The sequence below is a fragment of the Diadema setosum genome, chromosome 14 (genome assembly GCF_964275005.1).
Source record: "Diadema setosum chromosome 14, eeDiaSeto1, whole genome shotgun sequence".
Taxonomy (NCBI): domain Eukaryota; kingdom Metazoa; phylum Echinodermata; class Echinoidea; order Diadematoida; family Diadematidae; genus Diadema; species Diadema setosum.
The window spans coordinates 16570399-16584486 of NC_092698.1; the positions used below are offsets into that span (position 1 = coordinate 16570399).

At 40.0% G+C, this 14088-nt stretch overlaps 1 protein-coding gene across 1 annotated transcript in view; it reads right to left on the reverse strand.

The window, feature by feature from the left end:
- The window catches only part of LOC140238172 (uncharacterized), a 95677-nt gene that overhangs the window by 21288 nt on the left and 60301 nt on the right, over positions 1-14088 (reverse strand). Inside the window, exon 2 of the mRNA XM_072318110.1 lies at positions 2278-2427. Coding sequence (XP_072174211.1) covers positions 2278-2427 — 150 coding nt within the window. The remainder of the gene's footprint in view (positions 1-2277; positions 2428-14088) is intronic.

Here is a 14088-nt window from a genome sequence, read left to right on the forward strand (position 1 = left end):
CATAGTTCACTCTAAACTCCTCCTTGCAACGCCACCTTTCCCCCCTTCCACCCGTTGACATCACATGCGACGGTGAAGCTCACATCTTTCACTTTCACGGTGATCCATTTTTGTCAACAGATATACCCACGTTTTCGTGGCCAGCCCCCCCCCCCCAAAAAAAAAAAAATGAAAAAAAGAAATCGTGCCATGGGTGTGAAAGTTCAATAAATGAATGAGGAAATATGCTGTCAATTGACAGACAGCCCTTAGGGGTGAATGGCTGTGACTGCAACCAGCTTCTTCATGATAGTCGACACAAAACCTTTGACTCACTCAGTCCCAAAAATTACAGGGTTGTTTGTGTTTGGCGCTGTGTCCTTTACGATTTGTATTACTTAATGTTTGTGTTTCAGAAGGTGTAATGAGAAATAAACCCAACGACAATTGAGTCCATGTTGTTCAAATATTGTTTGTTGTACAATATTGCAGAATTTTCAAAAACGTCTGAATATCCAAATCTCTAGATGCCGGCGATTCGCAAATTTGCAACTTATCAAGAAGACCAAAGTTTTTTCTTTCAATTTATGAATTATACATATTTTTTTTTCTTTTTTGCTTCTTTGTTTGCTTGTCTTTGGGGCTGGGATGGACTTTTTTTTCTGATTCTGTGAAGATTTAATGACTTTTACAAGTGCGTCTAATTCTTTCTCCAATAATAGGATTACCAGAAAACGCAGCATTGCCAACTGAATGAGGGCAACATGATTTTTTCGACAGCAAATTACCTCTGGAATTCATAGGTTAGAGGATGGTAGCAAGAAACGCCTGGTTACAAGTCTATCAAATTACGGGAAATCTGCAGAATCGTTACATTTTGAAAATATTTTTTTTTAATTTTTGTCTATTTGTGTCCGCCTAAAGAACATGGTTGGGATCCTTCATTACCATTACTTCTTATAAAAAGTGCTTCAATAACGTTAATATTGCGTTATTTTATGCTATTTCATGCAATGGTATCATGTCAAGATACATTTTCCTTTGCTTCCAGGAACACTAAACAATTGTGACATAATGTTAAGAGTATACACTTCACACAATGGCACAAACAGCAACCAATGGCTAAGGACAACCTATTAAAAGGAAGAAGATTTCCATCTCGAGGTCCTCCTCGTTGGTTAGTTACAAAGAGTAATGTGTGCGAAAAGATAACAGTGTATTTATTGGTAGAGGAAGGCAGGGTGTACTTTGATCTATAGGTTTTTTGACTCGAGTAAGAGCTAAATATGTTGTTTTCAATCCCCATCAATTGTATATACAATTATTATGAACGAGAAATGACTGCTTCTGGTGTGATAAAACAGATACCCGGTATATTGATAGAATGATAATGTGCCCAGGCTCCGTAAGACGTGCAATGAAATAGCTGCTTTATCTTTTGCTACGGCTTCCGGATTGGAAGAGGATGTCTTTCGACTGGTAAAAATACACCTGTTAGTATAGGCCCTAGCTACGCTATCCCCACTGACACCATGAATGATAGATCAATAATGTGTGAATGCACACCCAAAACCCTCACCGAATTCCCCCTTGAAAAAAAAAAACAACAACAGTAGGCCTAATAGTGATTTTTAATAATAAACTATAGGAATGGAAGACGTTTAAGGTTTCTGATGCTCGTTATCACCTGTGTTATAAAATTATGGTATTTCTTGTTACACATACAGGTTCAAAAGACACACGTGCGTCAGCAATACATAATGTGTGGATAACCTTTATGGTTTACAAAAAAAAAAAAAGAAGATGTGTTGGGGTTCGTAGCACACACAAACACACACATACACATAAATATGATTACAAATATCATAACTCGTGAAAAAAAATGTACATACCATTTGATAATAATCCATACCGGTCAAAGGGCAAGTAAATTGGTTTATAGATTTTTATGTGCGAATTGGTCGAAGGCTTATGAGTGACGACAATGTCACTTCTTAGAATTTGCTGGTATGTGAAAAAAAAACAACAACACGAAACTCGATAGTCAGGAGCAATTATGTCCAATATGGACATGGACAAGTTTAAATTTTGGTCAGATTTAAATGTAAGTTTCACAGTAAAGGAGGCTTACCTTCTTTGAGTCTGACTTATTCAATAAAGTCAACAGGAGTGGACTCTTTCATTACTAAGAATGGGTCAGTAAAATTATATCTATTTGCTTGATTGTTGTTGTTGGATTTTTTTTTTGGGGGGGGGGAGGGGGGGGGGTCTGCAAGAACAAGAAAGAAAGTGAAGTACCTCCGCATTCGAATTCGTTGCATTTCCGCTTCTGCCGTGCTTCGCCCTCGCACGCGTTCGGCACATCGCGGTCGCAGAGTCTTCGCCGATGCTGGAACCCGCCACCGCAGTTCACCGAGCACGATGACCACGAACTCCATGGTCGCCAACCTGCACGACGAGGAAAAGATAAAATGATGAATAGAGGTTTGAAATGGGAGAAAAAAAATGCAAAGGTATTTCAAGCAAAGAAATAGCCTGCATAACAAAATTGTCATGTCTTTTAATTCATCCGTGATTTCAATCGTATGGGAAGGGATAGCCTTTTGTCAAAGCCCTCTCGCTGTATGGTGAAGAGAGCCCAGCTGAGTGGGGTTGCGCTGGCGCGCTCGGCTGGGCTCGCTTCGCTCGCCCATTACAGCGAGAGGGCCTTGACAAAAGGCTAGGGAAGGGATTGTTGCTTTCACGTTTATCACGTTCTGAGTGGTTTCGTAGAAACAAGCCATTTGCTCTACGAATGTTCGGTTAACAAAAAGAGTCACGTAGTCGGATACTCGCGAAAGCATGAGTACCCGTGACTTGTAAGTGTATGCCTTCATAGATAGCTTGTTTCTGCGAAAGTGCTTAGAAGTGTGATAACAGTTTATTACTTGAGTGACTATTGCGAGAACTTGGAGCATATCGAAAGGTGAAGGACTCTTTCTTCACTGGTGGTAGGAGTTACTGAATCCTACACAGTGAGTCAGATGGGGGGATAATAGGACTGACCCTTTACGACTCGTGACGATTTGTTTCGTCAAAGTGACCATGTTGACTGACAAGCGGAAGTTACCACCTGATACTTCAGCCGACGTATTCATTACAGCAACTGTACACTCGATACGCCGCTCCCCTCCCCCATTCCAAAGGGAGCACCTCACGCATCATCCCCTGACAACTCTCGCCGCGTCCGTCGGGGCAGAAACTAGATCAGAGCAGGGATCAGAGGGGCTTTATTTGAGACAACACAGAATGAGAAATAATAGGGTATGATCGAACGGGCGAAAATGTGTGACATGGCTTGTCTGTCACTCCTACAGCCAATATCACTTCGTCATCAGATGGGGGGAATTGGGGAAACAAGCGATGTACAGACGAGTAATAATGGGTAGGAATAATCTGAGGCATTCCAAATATGTTAATACCCACTGCGCGTCCAAAGTACCATCCTACCTGTCCTATGTGTAAAGGCCACAGGATGGTTCATACAAAATGCACAGCCGTGTGACATGCGTGTATGTAGCTAGCGTGTCAGTAGGATAGATAATGAGTGAATTCAAATATACATGTATATCATGCATATTGTTGTTTTCCTTTAAAACATAGAAACAAGCTGTTCCATCTACCTGCACACTACGTCCATTTCTATATACTCTTCATGAACTCTGCGTGAATTAGATCATAGATGTTGCTTTGTCGGGAAAGCCTCAAACAAGCCGAAACAAGCTTCCTGGTTGTCAGGAAAAGCCCGTGGTATGTACTACATTTGAACATAATTCATTATAAACCCGGCATTATTTCTGCTTACGAAATAATTACTATGTAGGTTCCTAATTTTATATTTCCTATCATGCAGGAAATAAGTGTTATAAAATGGCAATGTTGCCATGGTTAATTGATGAGCAATGATGTAAGCAAATCTATCCGGGGCTTAGTTCAAACAAACGTTTTACTATTGAAGAGAGTTTTAACAACATCCATCGACATGATACGTGTGCTGATACTCCATGAGGCACTGCTAAATTGGTAGATCAATGTGTCTTTTAAAGGTCCAGATATAAAAATGTAAAATCAGTTAATGTCTGTGGCTTCCGAAGTCGTGAAGTGGAATTTGACAAATATGAATAGAAGAGAAACAGAACTTTTCAATATTCTATGCATGCTTGGGAATATTCTATTAGTGATTATCACATGATCAGTTGCAATGTATTACTAACTCGGTGTATAAGCTGCGCTTTATCCGTTTACTTCTGACATTTCCCATGAATCAGACCTATAAACATGATAGAATAGCTGCTACCACTCAACCTTGTCCCTTCAGATAAAGTTCATTTAATGATTGAATAGCACTGGCCAAATCAATGCAAACATGACCTGTATGGCGGAGACTGGTCTCGGACTCTGATGGGAATTGCTGTTGTTGTTGTTGTTGTTGTTGTTGTTGTTGTTGTTGTTGTTGTTGTTGTTGTTGTTGTTGTTGTTGTTGTTGTTGTTGTTGTTGTTGTTGTTGTTGTTGTTGTTGTTGTTGTTGTTGTTGTTGTTGTTGTTGTTGTTGTTTTCCCCTTTACAGTGGAACTTTGTTATTACGACCATCCTGGCTCGTATCTTAAAGGCATAATTTACCATTTGCAGATGAAACAAAAACCCAGCATTAGTGATTGAAAATGGTTCTAAAATGTAAATTAGGGATAGAAACAACCACTGTGAAAAAAAAATGAATCTGTTTAATCGATGTTAAGTGTTGTTAATACACAAAATGTGAACAATAGTTATAATAAAATGTTTCCAGACTAAACCGTCTACAGTTACGGTTTATTGAGAAAAAAAAAACACTGATATCTCCTCATATTTCTTTCTAGGCTTTATTGCAAAAATTGTATAGGTAAGATGTTTGTGATACAGCAGACCTACACTATGCATCAAATGTGATATCTTGAATTTTTTTTAAAACACTTCTCCCAAAGGTAAACTGGACTTTTAAGTTCATGGGAATCCGAGGGAAATCCTAAGATACGACTTTCTGAGAAAATTCGGAGACGCCTCCAAAATGCCCAGGAGATACATAAGAGCCGGGTAATACAGATAGAGGAAAACGCAAATCCAAAATCACATCACACTGTTCCTAAGAGAAAATAAACAGCGAAATGGTGTGAAATGATAACAGAATCGCATGACTGTCAGACTGTAGATTTACACTTCTACCTGCACAGCAACACAGCAACATCTTTACAGGGAACACTCTATCCCACCTCCGTGATATGAGGGCACTGTTTTTGTTCAGCATTGACCTTTGAACTTCAAGGGATTCCACTTTATCCTGCTATCGGAAAACTCGAATTTGTTCCATTCCCTGTGACCAGGTTCTCCGAGGTTTCTTTTTTTTTTTTTTCGACGAGTGACTTGGAAATCCCACGGTAGGCACTGATACACATAGAATTTCATGATCGTCGAGACACGGGATGAAATCTGTGTCAGACGCAAAATTAGAGAAATATTCTCTTTTAGAGTAGCAGTTGCGTCACACCCAGACCATTTACCCTTCTACCGCCCCCTTCGCTCCCCTGCTCCCCCTTTTTCTTCTCCGGCTCCCCCATGAGCACGCTCTCCATCTCTCCGGAGTGATGTTGTCAGACGGAGATGACTGATGCAGAGAGCCAGGGGTGACGAAAGGCCGAGGTCACGGACACGGACCACGGTTCGTCATCTCGTCTGTAGCCTCGTGGAAGTAAACAGTAAACTGGGTGATGAAGAGGGCGCGTTTTCTGTCTCATTGCAGATCGCATCTTCTGAATTAAATTAGTCAGTGGAAGTTTACACATGCATGTTTGCATTGGATTCTGCGCTAACATTTCGTTCAACAAACACATAATTTTATACATACGCCCAAAGACACACATGCACATACACACACAAAATCGCTTGCAGCTAGAATAATGTCACGAATGTGAGAGGTTTTTTTTTTTTATTCTATTTTCTACTAGATCATACGATATTCCCTATCTGAAGCAAAGAAATTTCTAAAAAGATGTCATGTCACTGGTGAGCGACATGATCAATGATAAGCGAGCAGCAATACACTTTGGAACATAATTTTTCTTAATCATTATCAGATTTTGACAGCTGTATTAAAATCTGGTAATAAGCCTTGCCCGTGTTTTCGAGATATATCGGATTATCGGTATTGGTTATTTTTTTCTCTCCCCTCTTGCTCTATCTCTCTTTTTCATCCGCTTCGGTCAAGAAAAGTCTCCGATCTGTCAATGATTATGTCGCGTTAACCTCTCGCTGTATCGGCTGTTAATATTCGACGGCGAGTGGACGAAAATGGGAGGAGGGGCATACGATAATATCAAATCTTGTTAGCAAACGGTTTTTGTGGTGGTAGCAGCGGGAGGTGTTTGTACATCCTGCCCATAACCCTGGGGCGTTAAGGGTAAGAACACAGAAGAGTGGTTCAATTTCCTCAAACCTCCCCCTTTTCCCTGGCTAGCTGACATCATATTGTATTGTGTTGTTTGCTTAGGGCCCAATAAAAGTCCAAAGCCCGAGAGCATTGCGTTCGCGCCATGTGTGTGTTCTGGCTTCATTTTATAATACAAAATCTTTATACAGGAAAGGGGAAAATTATGATTTCCTATTTTGGGTGGTATATGTCAGATTTCCTGAAGTTTGCGACCTCCCATATCAACCTTCTATTTTGTCCGGTAAGTTTCGTAGAGTTCTGATAACAATAGGCTTCCGAGTACGTCCTTATAATCATGTCAGATACAGATCACCTTTATCCAGATATGAAACGGATGTTAAAATATCAGCATAACATAAATTTGCATTTATCACGTCTCTCGTCTTTCGTTATGTAATACACTCTTTTGGGATATTATTCTATGGGATATTTCACTTCCGTGTAACACGCCGAAAGTGGTACATTGTCCTTGTAGAATATGAAGGTGCTGCAATTTTACATTTTAGGAATGCAGGCTGGACGACGGGTCCCTGGCGGGAGAAAAGGCACGAGTTACAGGAGGGAAAGAAAACATCGCTCAGTAGTGTGCACAGAGCGGGCAAAAACAGCACGAGTTGATGATCCTGAACCTCTGGGGTGTGCTCATAACTACAACATCATGGACACGTGGAAACAATTTGACAGGAACACGAAACCAAAGTGAAGACAGTAAACCGTCTCGCGAGGAACGGCATGGGGACGGGACAGCGCAACAAATCAAGTTGGGTTGTGATTATGTATGGTCATTCGTTTTTACATCATGAATAGCGTCGCCGTATACGGTTAAAACTGATATGGAGTCGAGAAGGGAAGAATAATTGGGAAGAAACGAGTAATGGACTTGAAAAGAGCGTAGTACAGTAGATGTATGACGAAGATGAGAAGATCATGAAACTAGCTCCATAAGACACAGAACATTTGTTCATTTTCATTCATTTATTTTTCCCATTTCCAACAGGAACATATGAATATTGTACATTTGTTGTTCTTATTTTCAATATTAGACATTCAATCAATGGCAAAAGGAGAGGGGAATCTAGCTCAACATTTCTATGAATGACTTTTGGCTAAATGGAAATCACAGTGTGAAGAAAGTACAGTACTGGAGCGAACGAGGGGAAGGATAATATTTTGAGGAAGACGAGACAAAATGAAGGCAAGGATACAAGCAGAAAAGATATATAGGTAAAAAAAAGAGGAGCTAATTTCCTTTCATTTTAATCCTTAGACCCCCCCCCCCCCACTCACACACACACATCAATATAACACACATGCTTGATAGTCACCACCACAAACTTTTCTGCTTTCGTGCATTATCCCGGCCATTATCTTCCGCTTTTATTGTGCACTTACGCCCTCATGCGATTATACTGGGAGAGGGAGGATGGGAAGAGGACGCATTTTCAATAATGGCAATTCCCTGATGAACATGTTAAGCTGCTGAAAATATACATTTCTGTTGAACGAGATGCACATGTGTACAGTGGAATGATCGATAACATCCACAAAATACTTGTCCACTGAGGGCGGTGTTTGTTATTCCTCCTTGGCATGGGCGAAAGTTAACATCACTTCGAGACAGCGTGATGTACGAGCCGGATTGACGAATCGGGTATTTTGTTGTCTCTACTTTTTTGTTTTACTTCCTTGTCGCTCTCCTTTCAAGTGATAGTAATGGTACGTTTGTTATGAATGTGTTGTCAGACAGAACAGGTGGCCTCATCGAATGTTTACACTCTGTAGGAAATAATTCCTCTGATTCATTGAGCATGTTTCTTGCCCTAAAGACAATATCGTTCTTTCGCGACGAACTTGTCGACAGTCAGTTTGAAACAAAGGGGCGGGCCTTCTTATCGTCTCAACGGTTATTGACCCGACATGGGACTCCTGTAATCGATCAATGCATTGATAGGGCCTATTATACAAACCCAGTGTTTATATCAAAAGTTAGTTTCTTTTCCTCTCTGTCTATCCACATTAACACAACCTCACTGTTTACTCGTCTTCACCTCAAGATACGGGTGATACAGTAACTGTACCAGGTTCCCTTATCTGCTGAGCCCCATGTCTCGGGGACGTGGAAAAGAAAAACACAAAAAGTATGAAGCGCCATGTGTGAGACAATCACTGCGTGGCTGAGAGACCCTGCGATAATCTCCGTGGTCCTCTCAACGAGACCACAGTTTACATTACCCTACTGCAACCATCTTCACTTATCGCTCGCTAGGAGGTTCAAAGTCTGAAAAAAAAACTGGGCATATTGCCTCTTCCCCCCCCCCCCCCCTTGTTGAAGTATAGTAAAGTTTGTCTATACGACTTAAATTTGACCCTTACTTGTTTTCAACAGAAGAAATGAATGACCCACAAGTCACGTCAAGATACTTGCAAGCGAAGCAATTTTCGTTGAATATACACTAACTTTCATGAGTTTTGCCACAGATGGATACTCTTAACAAAGAGTATTTCTTCGATAATCTGTAGTAGCAGGAGGTTTTCGGGCAAGTGCGAGACGGTGCGAAAGACACACAAGTCTACGAAAACTCATAGGCAAGCTTCGAGCTGTTACGAGTAAACTTCGTGTGACGAAAGCTGCGCATGTTATTGCACATTCAAAATCAATAGCACATTATCCTCTTCGTCGTCAACCAAACCTTTCACAAAGCTTATGCGTCTTAACACCATTGACAACACATGTAGCAAAGCTGCTAGAGGTGATGGCACACTTGAGAAATACACGTGGTTTCAGGATAAGTTTCTTCATGATATTTCACTTTCAACGAAAAGAAATAACAGAAAAAGAAGGGAAAGGAAAAGAACAGAAAATTTACACGACGACCCTTTTGTAAAACGTATCATTGTGTTTCTTTCTTTGTTTTGTATCATGATGAAAACAACCACCACACACATAGGCCTCTAACAAAAATCTATTTCTCCTAACTCTCCGTCCCTTAATCCTTGATCCCTCTTTTTGTTTTGTTACGCTTTGTTTTGTTTGTTTTGTTTGTTTTACTTCTTGTTTCCTGCCAATCAACAGTATGTGTAATATCGGTCCATGAACTCCAACTCCACCTCTTACAATGACCTCTCTCACACACATACGCACATATTCAATCTGGCTTTCTCCCCTTTCTCCTCTATCTTAATATTTCCTCTCCCTCTTCTCTCCCTCTCTCCATCTTTCTTTCTCTCTCTCTCTCCCGCTCTCTCGTCCTACCTTTGCCTCGCACCATTAACTTCATTTTTCAATACCTGAAAAAAAAAATATATATATTTCTTCAGGGTTTTTTGTGTATGTGTGGGAGATGAAAAATGATTTTTTGGTTTGGAAAATAAACAGTCTGAAGAGCCCTCGGTGAGAAACATTTCAATATCGGGTTCTTTGGGAACTTTGCTTTGGTTTCTGTTGTTTTTTGTAGATTCTGTCAACACATCATGATCGAGAAAAACATCATAAATCCTTCAACAGCTTCGATATCGTTCCACCTCTACTCTTTTTTTTCCTTTCTAGTGAAAAATCCGCGAATGCTGCCTAATTGCGGCCACGTGGGTGGGAGAGGAAATAAAAAACCTTATAATCTGCTTTAAAAAAACTCAACAGTCATTAAAATAACTTGAATAGCCGTTTGAGTAGGCCCATGATGGGTTTGTAGTTTGGATAAATTATCTCGGCGATTAAGGATGCAATCAAAAGTAAGCAACCGATATATCAATGGTCATGGTGTCCCGCGCAAGAGACTACCTAGGCAATGAGGATAAATTGCCTAGCTCAAGGGCATTACCGCTCTTGCAAGACTCGAACCACAGACGTCATCATTGAGATCCCGTGGTCTTTACCACTGCGCCATTAGGCCACAGAGAGTACATCGTGAATATAGAACCAGTCAGGTATCGGAGGACAAAGTATGTGCGACATGCGTGATTTCGTTTTATGTAATTCAATTTTGTACCTTTCACCTTTTCGTCCGTCAAAATGGGAAAGATCTGGAGAGAATGTGAAGTATGTTTATTGTTTGTTTCTTTGTGTGCGTGTGTGTATTTGTTTGAATGTTTTTGCGCGTGAGAGAGAGAGAGAGAGAGAAAGAGAGAGAGGGAGAGAAGGGAGAGATAATTACTTAATTGGATGGTCATAGAGTCATGGGGGATGCTGGGGTACAGAAGACAAACTACATGTATCTATAAAAGTCTTTCCTGTAAATAGGGTCGTACTTTTATAATTCTTAAGAAGACAAAGACCTATAGGCGCAGTATGATGACGATACCTAAGGGTACTGCACGGTTTAGAACCACTTTTCTCGTAATATCGAAATTTAACTCAATGATACATTTCTTTCTCTCTGACATTAGTGACAATAAAGTGGATTGATGACGTAAGAGAGGGCCGAATTATGCAACCTTCGTTCCGAAGACAAAACGCGGGTTGTACAGGACTGCAAATGAAAACTACGCCATTGGTCACACATTCATTGATAACTATGTCGTGTGGAAATAGGGAATAGCAGTGTATGCCTAAACAATTTGAAAAGAGGTAGAAAAAATAAAGTCTGCTTTCGTTTTGAATTTGTCATAAAGAACACCTGAAAACAAGGGGGAAAATGCGGACATTCCCATAAAAAATGCCTTCTCTTCTAGATAGTATTTCCATAGTTCGGGTTTCGTTTCCCAGACTACAGTGTGGTCTGCTATCCCTCAGACCGAAGAGTGAGTTTCTTGAAATCGCTCATTTTCACGCTAGGCAATCATGACGCGCCACAAACGCAAAAGACAGAGTGTAAACGGTCATGACAACAGTGTTTTAAATCAAAATGCCGGTGTCATTTCAAAATAAACACTAACTGACGTTGTGAAATATGATGAATGTGGCCGAGAACTTGACGAATAGATCACGATCATTTGCGACCGCCTCTTCCTCCCTCTCTCCCTCTCTCTCTCTCTCTTTCTCTCTCTTTCCTGCCGTCCATGGCATGTCATGAGCTACACTTGATATGTAACAAGGCAAAATGGAACCCATCTGGTAATAATATATAATGTACCTCAAAAAACATTGCGGAATGCCGATATTTATTATTTGCCATTTGCAGATGAAACAAAAACCCACCTTCAGTGCTTTAGAATACATGTAGTTCTAAAATACAATAGTTCTAAAATGCGACCTAGGGACCCGAAAAAAAATAATGTAAAAATGTTAGTCAGTATAATCAATGTTAAGTATTGTTAAAAGTACAAAATGTTAATAATAGTTATTATAAAATTGTTTCTAGAATAAACCGTCTACAGTTATATAGTTTATTCAGAAAAATAATGATTCATGTATTTCCTTATATTTTAGTCTTTATTACGAAATTTTTATGTGGTAGGATTTTTTCGCCCAAATTTTCAACGTGGTGTGCATAAATTATGTCCAAGATGACTTATGGGCCTACATAAAGTAATAATACTGAATTTAAGTATTAAAGACATAATGAGCACATTAAACTCTTTATAGTATTCTACCTCTAACTGATTAACAATATTGGTCGCAATCACACTGTGCAAATTAACTGACGTAACTCTTTCGGTCACATATCTAGCACGTGCAACATGTCGGGGAAAATAAAAATGTCACCCTTTTGTTATACGAGAGAAACGCTCGAAGCAACAGAAAGTTACTTACTTTGAATGCGTAACTATAATTTCAGACAACACAGTGTGACAATTTGGAGAACGTTCAAACTTGCTACAATCTGCTAAAATAATCATATAGTCCACCAGTGGAGAGGCGATGAACGTGGGCAGCAACTAGCATCATTGTTCTGATTTATTTCCGTCATTTATTTTCATGAGACGGTTCACTTGGGACTATTGAAAAGATAAACAGCAGGAATCGAATTTTGGTTTCCTCCTATGTAGCTGGATGATGGTCGCCAACGAGCGTTGATGGTATTCCGTTATTTTGAAAACACAACCGCAATATGACATCAATTAGTGTCCCAGGCGACAGAGTGCTTGACCTCAGCTGTACTCTCGCGCGACTCACCCTCCTTCAACCCTCTTTAACTCACCTACACCTTGCACCCCCATCCCCCTCTCTTCCACTGTCTCTGCGAGAATTTCTTGGGATTGTTTCCATGGTTATCCATCAGGCAATGTCAAGGGTGTGAATAAAATAGCATCATTCTCACGAAGAAAGTAACATTTCATTTAGGAGATATTGATGCATACCGGTGAAAACCAGCGAAAACGTTCTTCATGAGTTCCTTCAAGATAAAAGAAAAGCAAACAATATAATGTCGCGAATTAAGAAAACCATTCGTTTTCATGCACAGAATACACTTACCTACTCACATACCACAAACACTCAAATCATGTTCAGTTATTGCCCAGATATGTATAATTTAAATCTATTGATTGAGTCTTATTTAACCTTGTCCCTACATATAAATCAAAATTGTTCAACCTGTCCAAATTTGAATATTTTGAAGAAGCACTTTCACTTATATAATTTGATAATCCTACACAGGAAAAGGTCAATCCACAGTTCTTTTCCTTCCACGATGAACTTTTAACATGAAATGTCTTATATAACGATCTCAGTCTTCTACTCGACCACGAATGTAGGCCTATATATCGACTGAATGGTATTTTCGGTTACATGATAATAAAACTCATCAGATAGCAGCCATAATGGAAATGTGTCGTTGTGAATCCATCCAGGATTTATTAAACGTCCCAAACGTTGTTAAATTCACAGCTGTCCCGTGTATCCCCGTTCGCTGCTGTCTTTGTCTAGAAGTCAATATATTTTTGTTACGTCCATTTCATAAGGGCTATCAGTTCACGGTTGTGATTTGCGCATGTGCAAAATAATGGTCAAATGAGGATGTCTGTGTAAATGCCAGTGACTCTAAAACGAAAAGAATCCCCATGCAACATGAGGATCTGGAATGTTAACTTATATGCTTCACACTAATTGCTAGAACGTACAAGTGATTAATCAACAATGTTTACCAAAAACTCCCAATGCATTTCTTTTAATACATTGATTACAGATATGGCTTCTTCAGCAATGAATGCTGCATCGCAAGACCTTTCCATGGTATTTGAAAGTCCGTGGTGTATAAATAGGGGGTCAAATGAGACTGCGCAAGGGTTACCGTGAACTCACTTCCTGTGGGCTGTGCACGTTCTTACTTGTTCTCTCTCTCTCTCTCTCTCTCTCTCTCTCTCTCTCTCTCTCTGTCTTCTCCCTTGCTCCTGTTATATCTCTTCATGACATTCATCTGTCTGCTTCAAAACATGTCATATCTCCCGTCACTCCGCATACCATGACCCTGTGGGCGGTCAAACCATCCTCAAAACGACTTTGCCATATTTTCATCTATCGTTTTCTCCCTATCACCACCATACGCGAAGAAACTCTTAAAGGAAAAGTTCACCCAAATATATTGTATGGATTGACTGAATGCAGCAATGTTTTAATAGTAGAGCACATCAGTGAAGTTTGAGGAAAAATCGGACAATCCGCTAAAAATTTATATGCATTTTTAAAGTTTCCGTGCCTCCATCTCTGGATGAGAAGGCTACAGCAGTTTTTG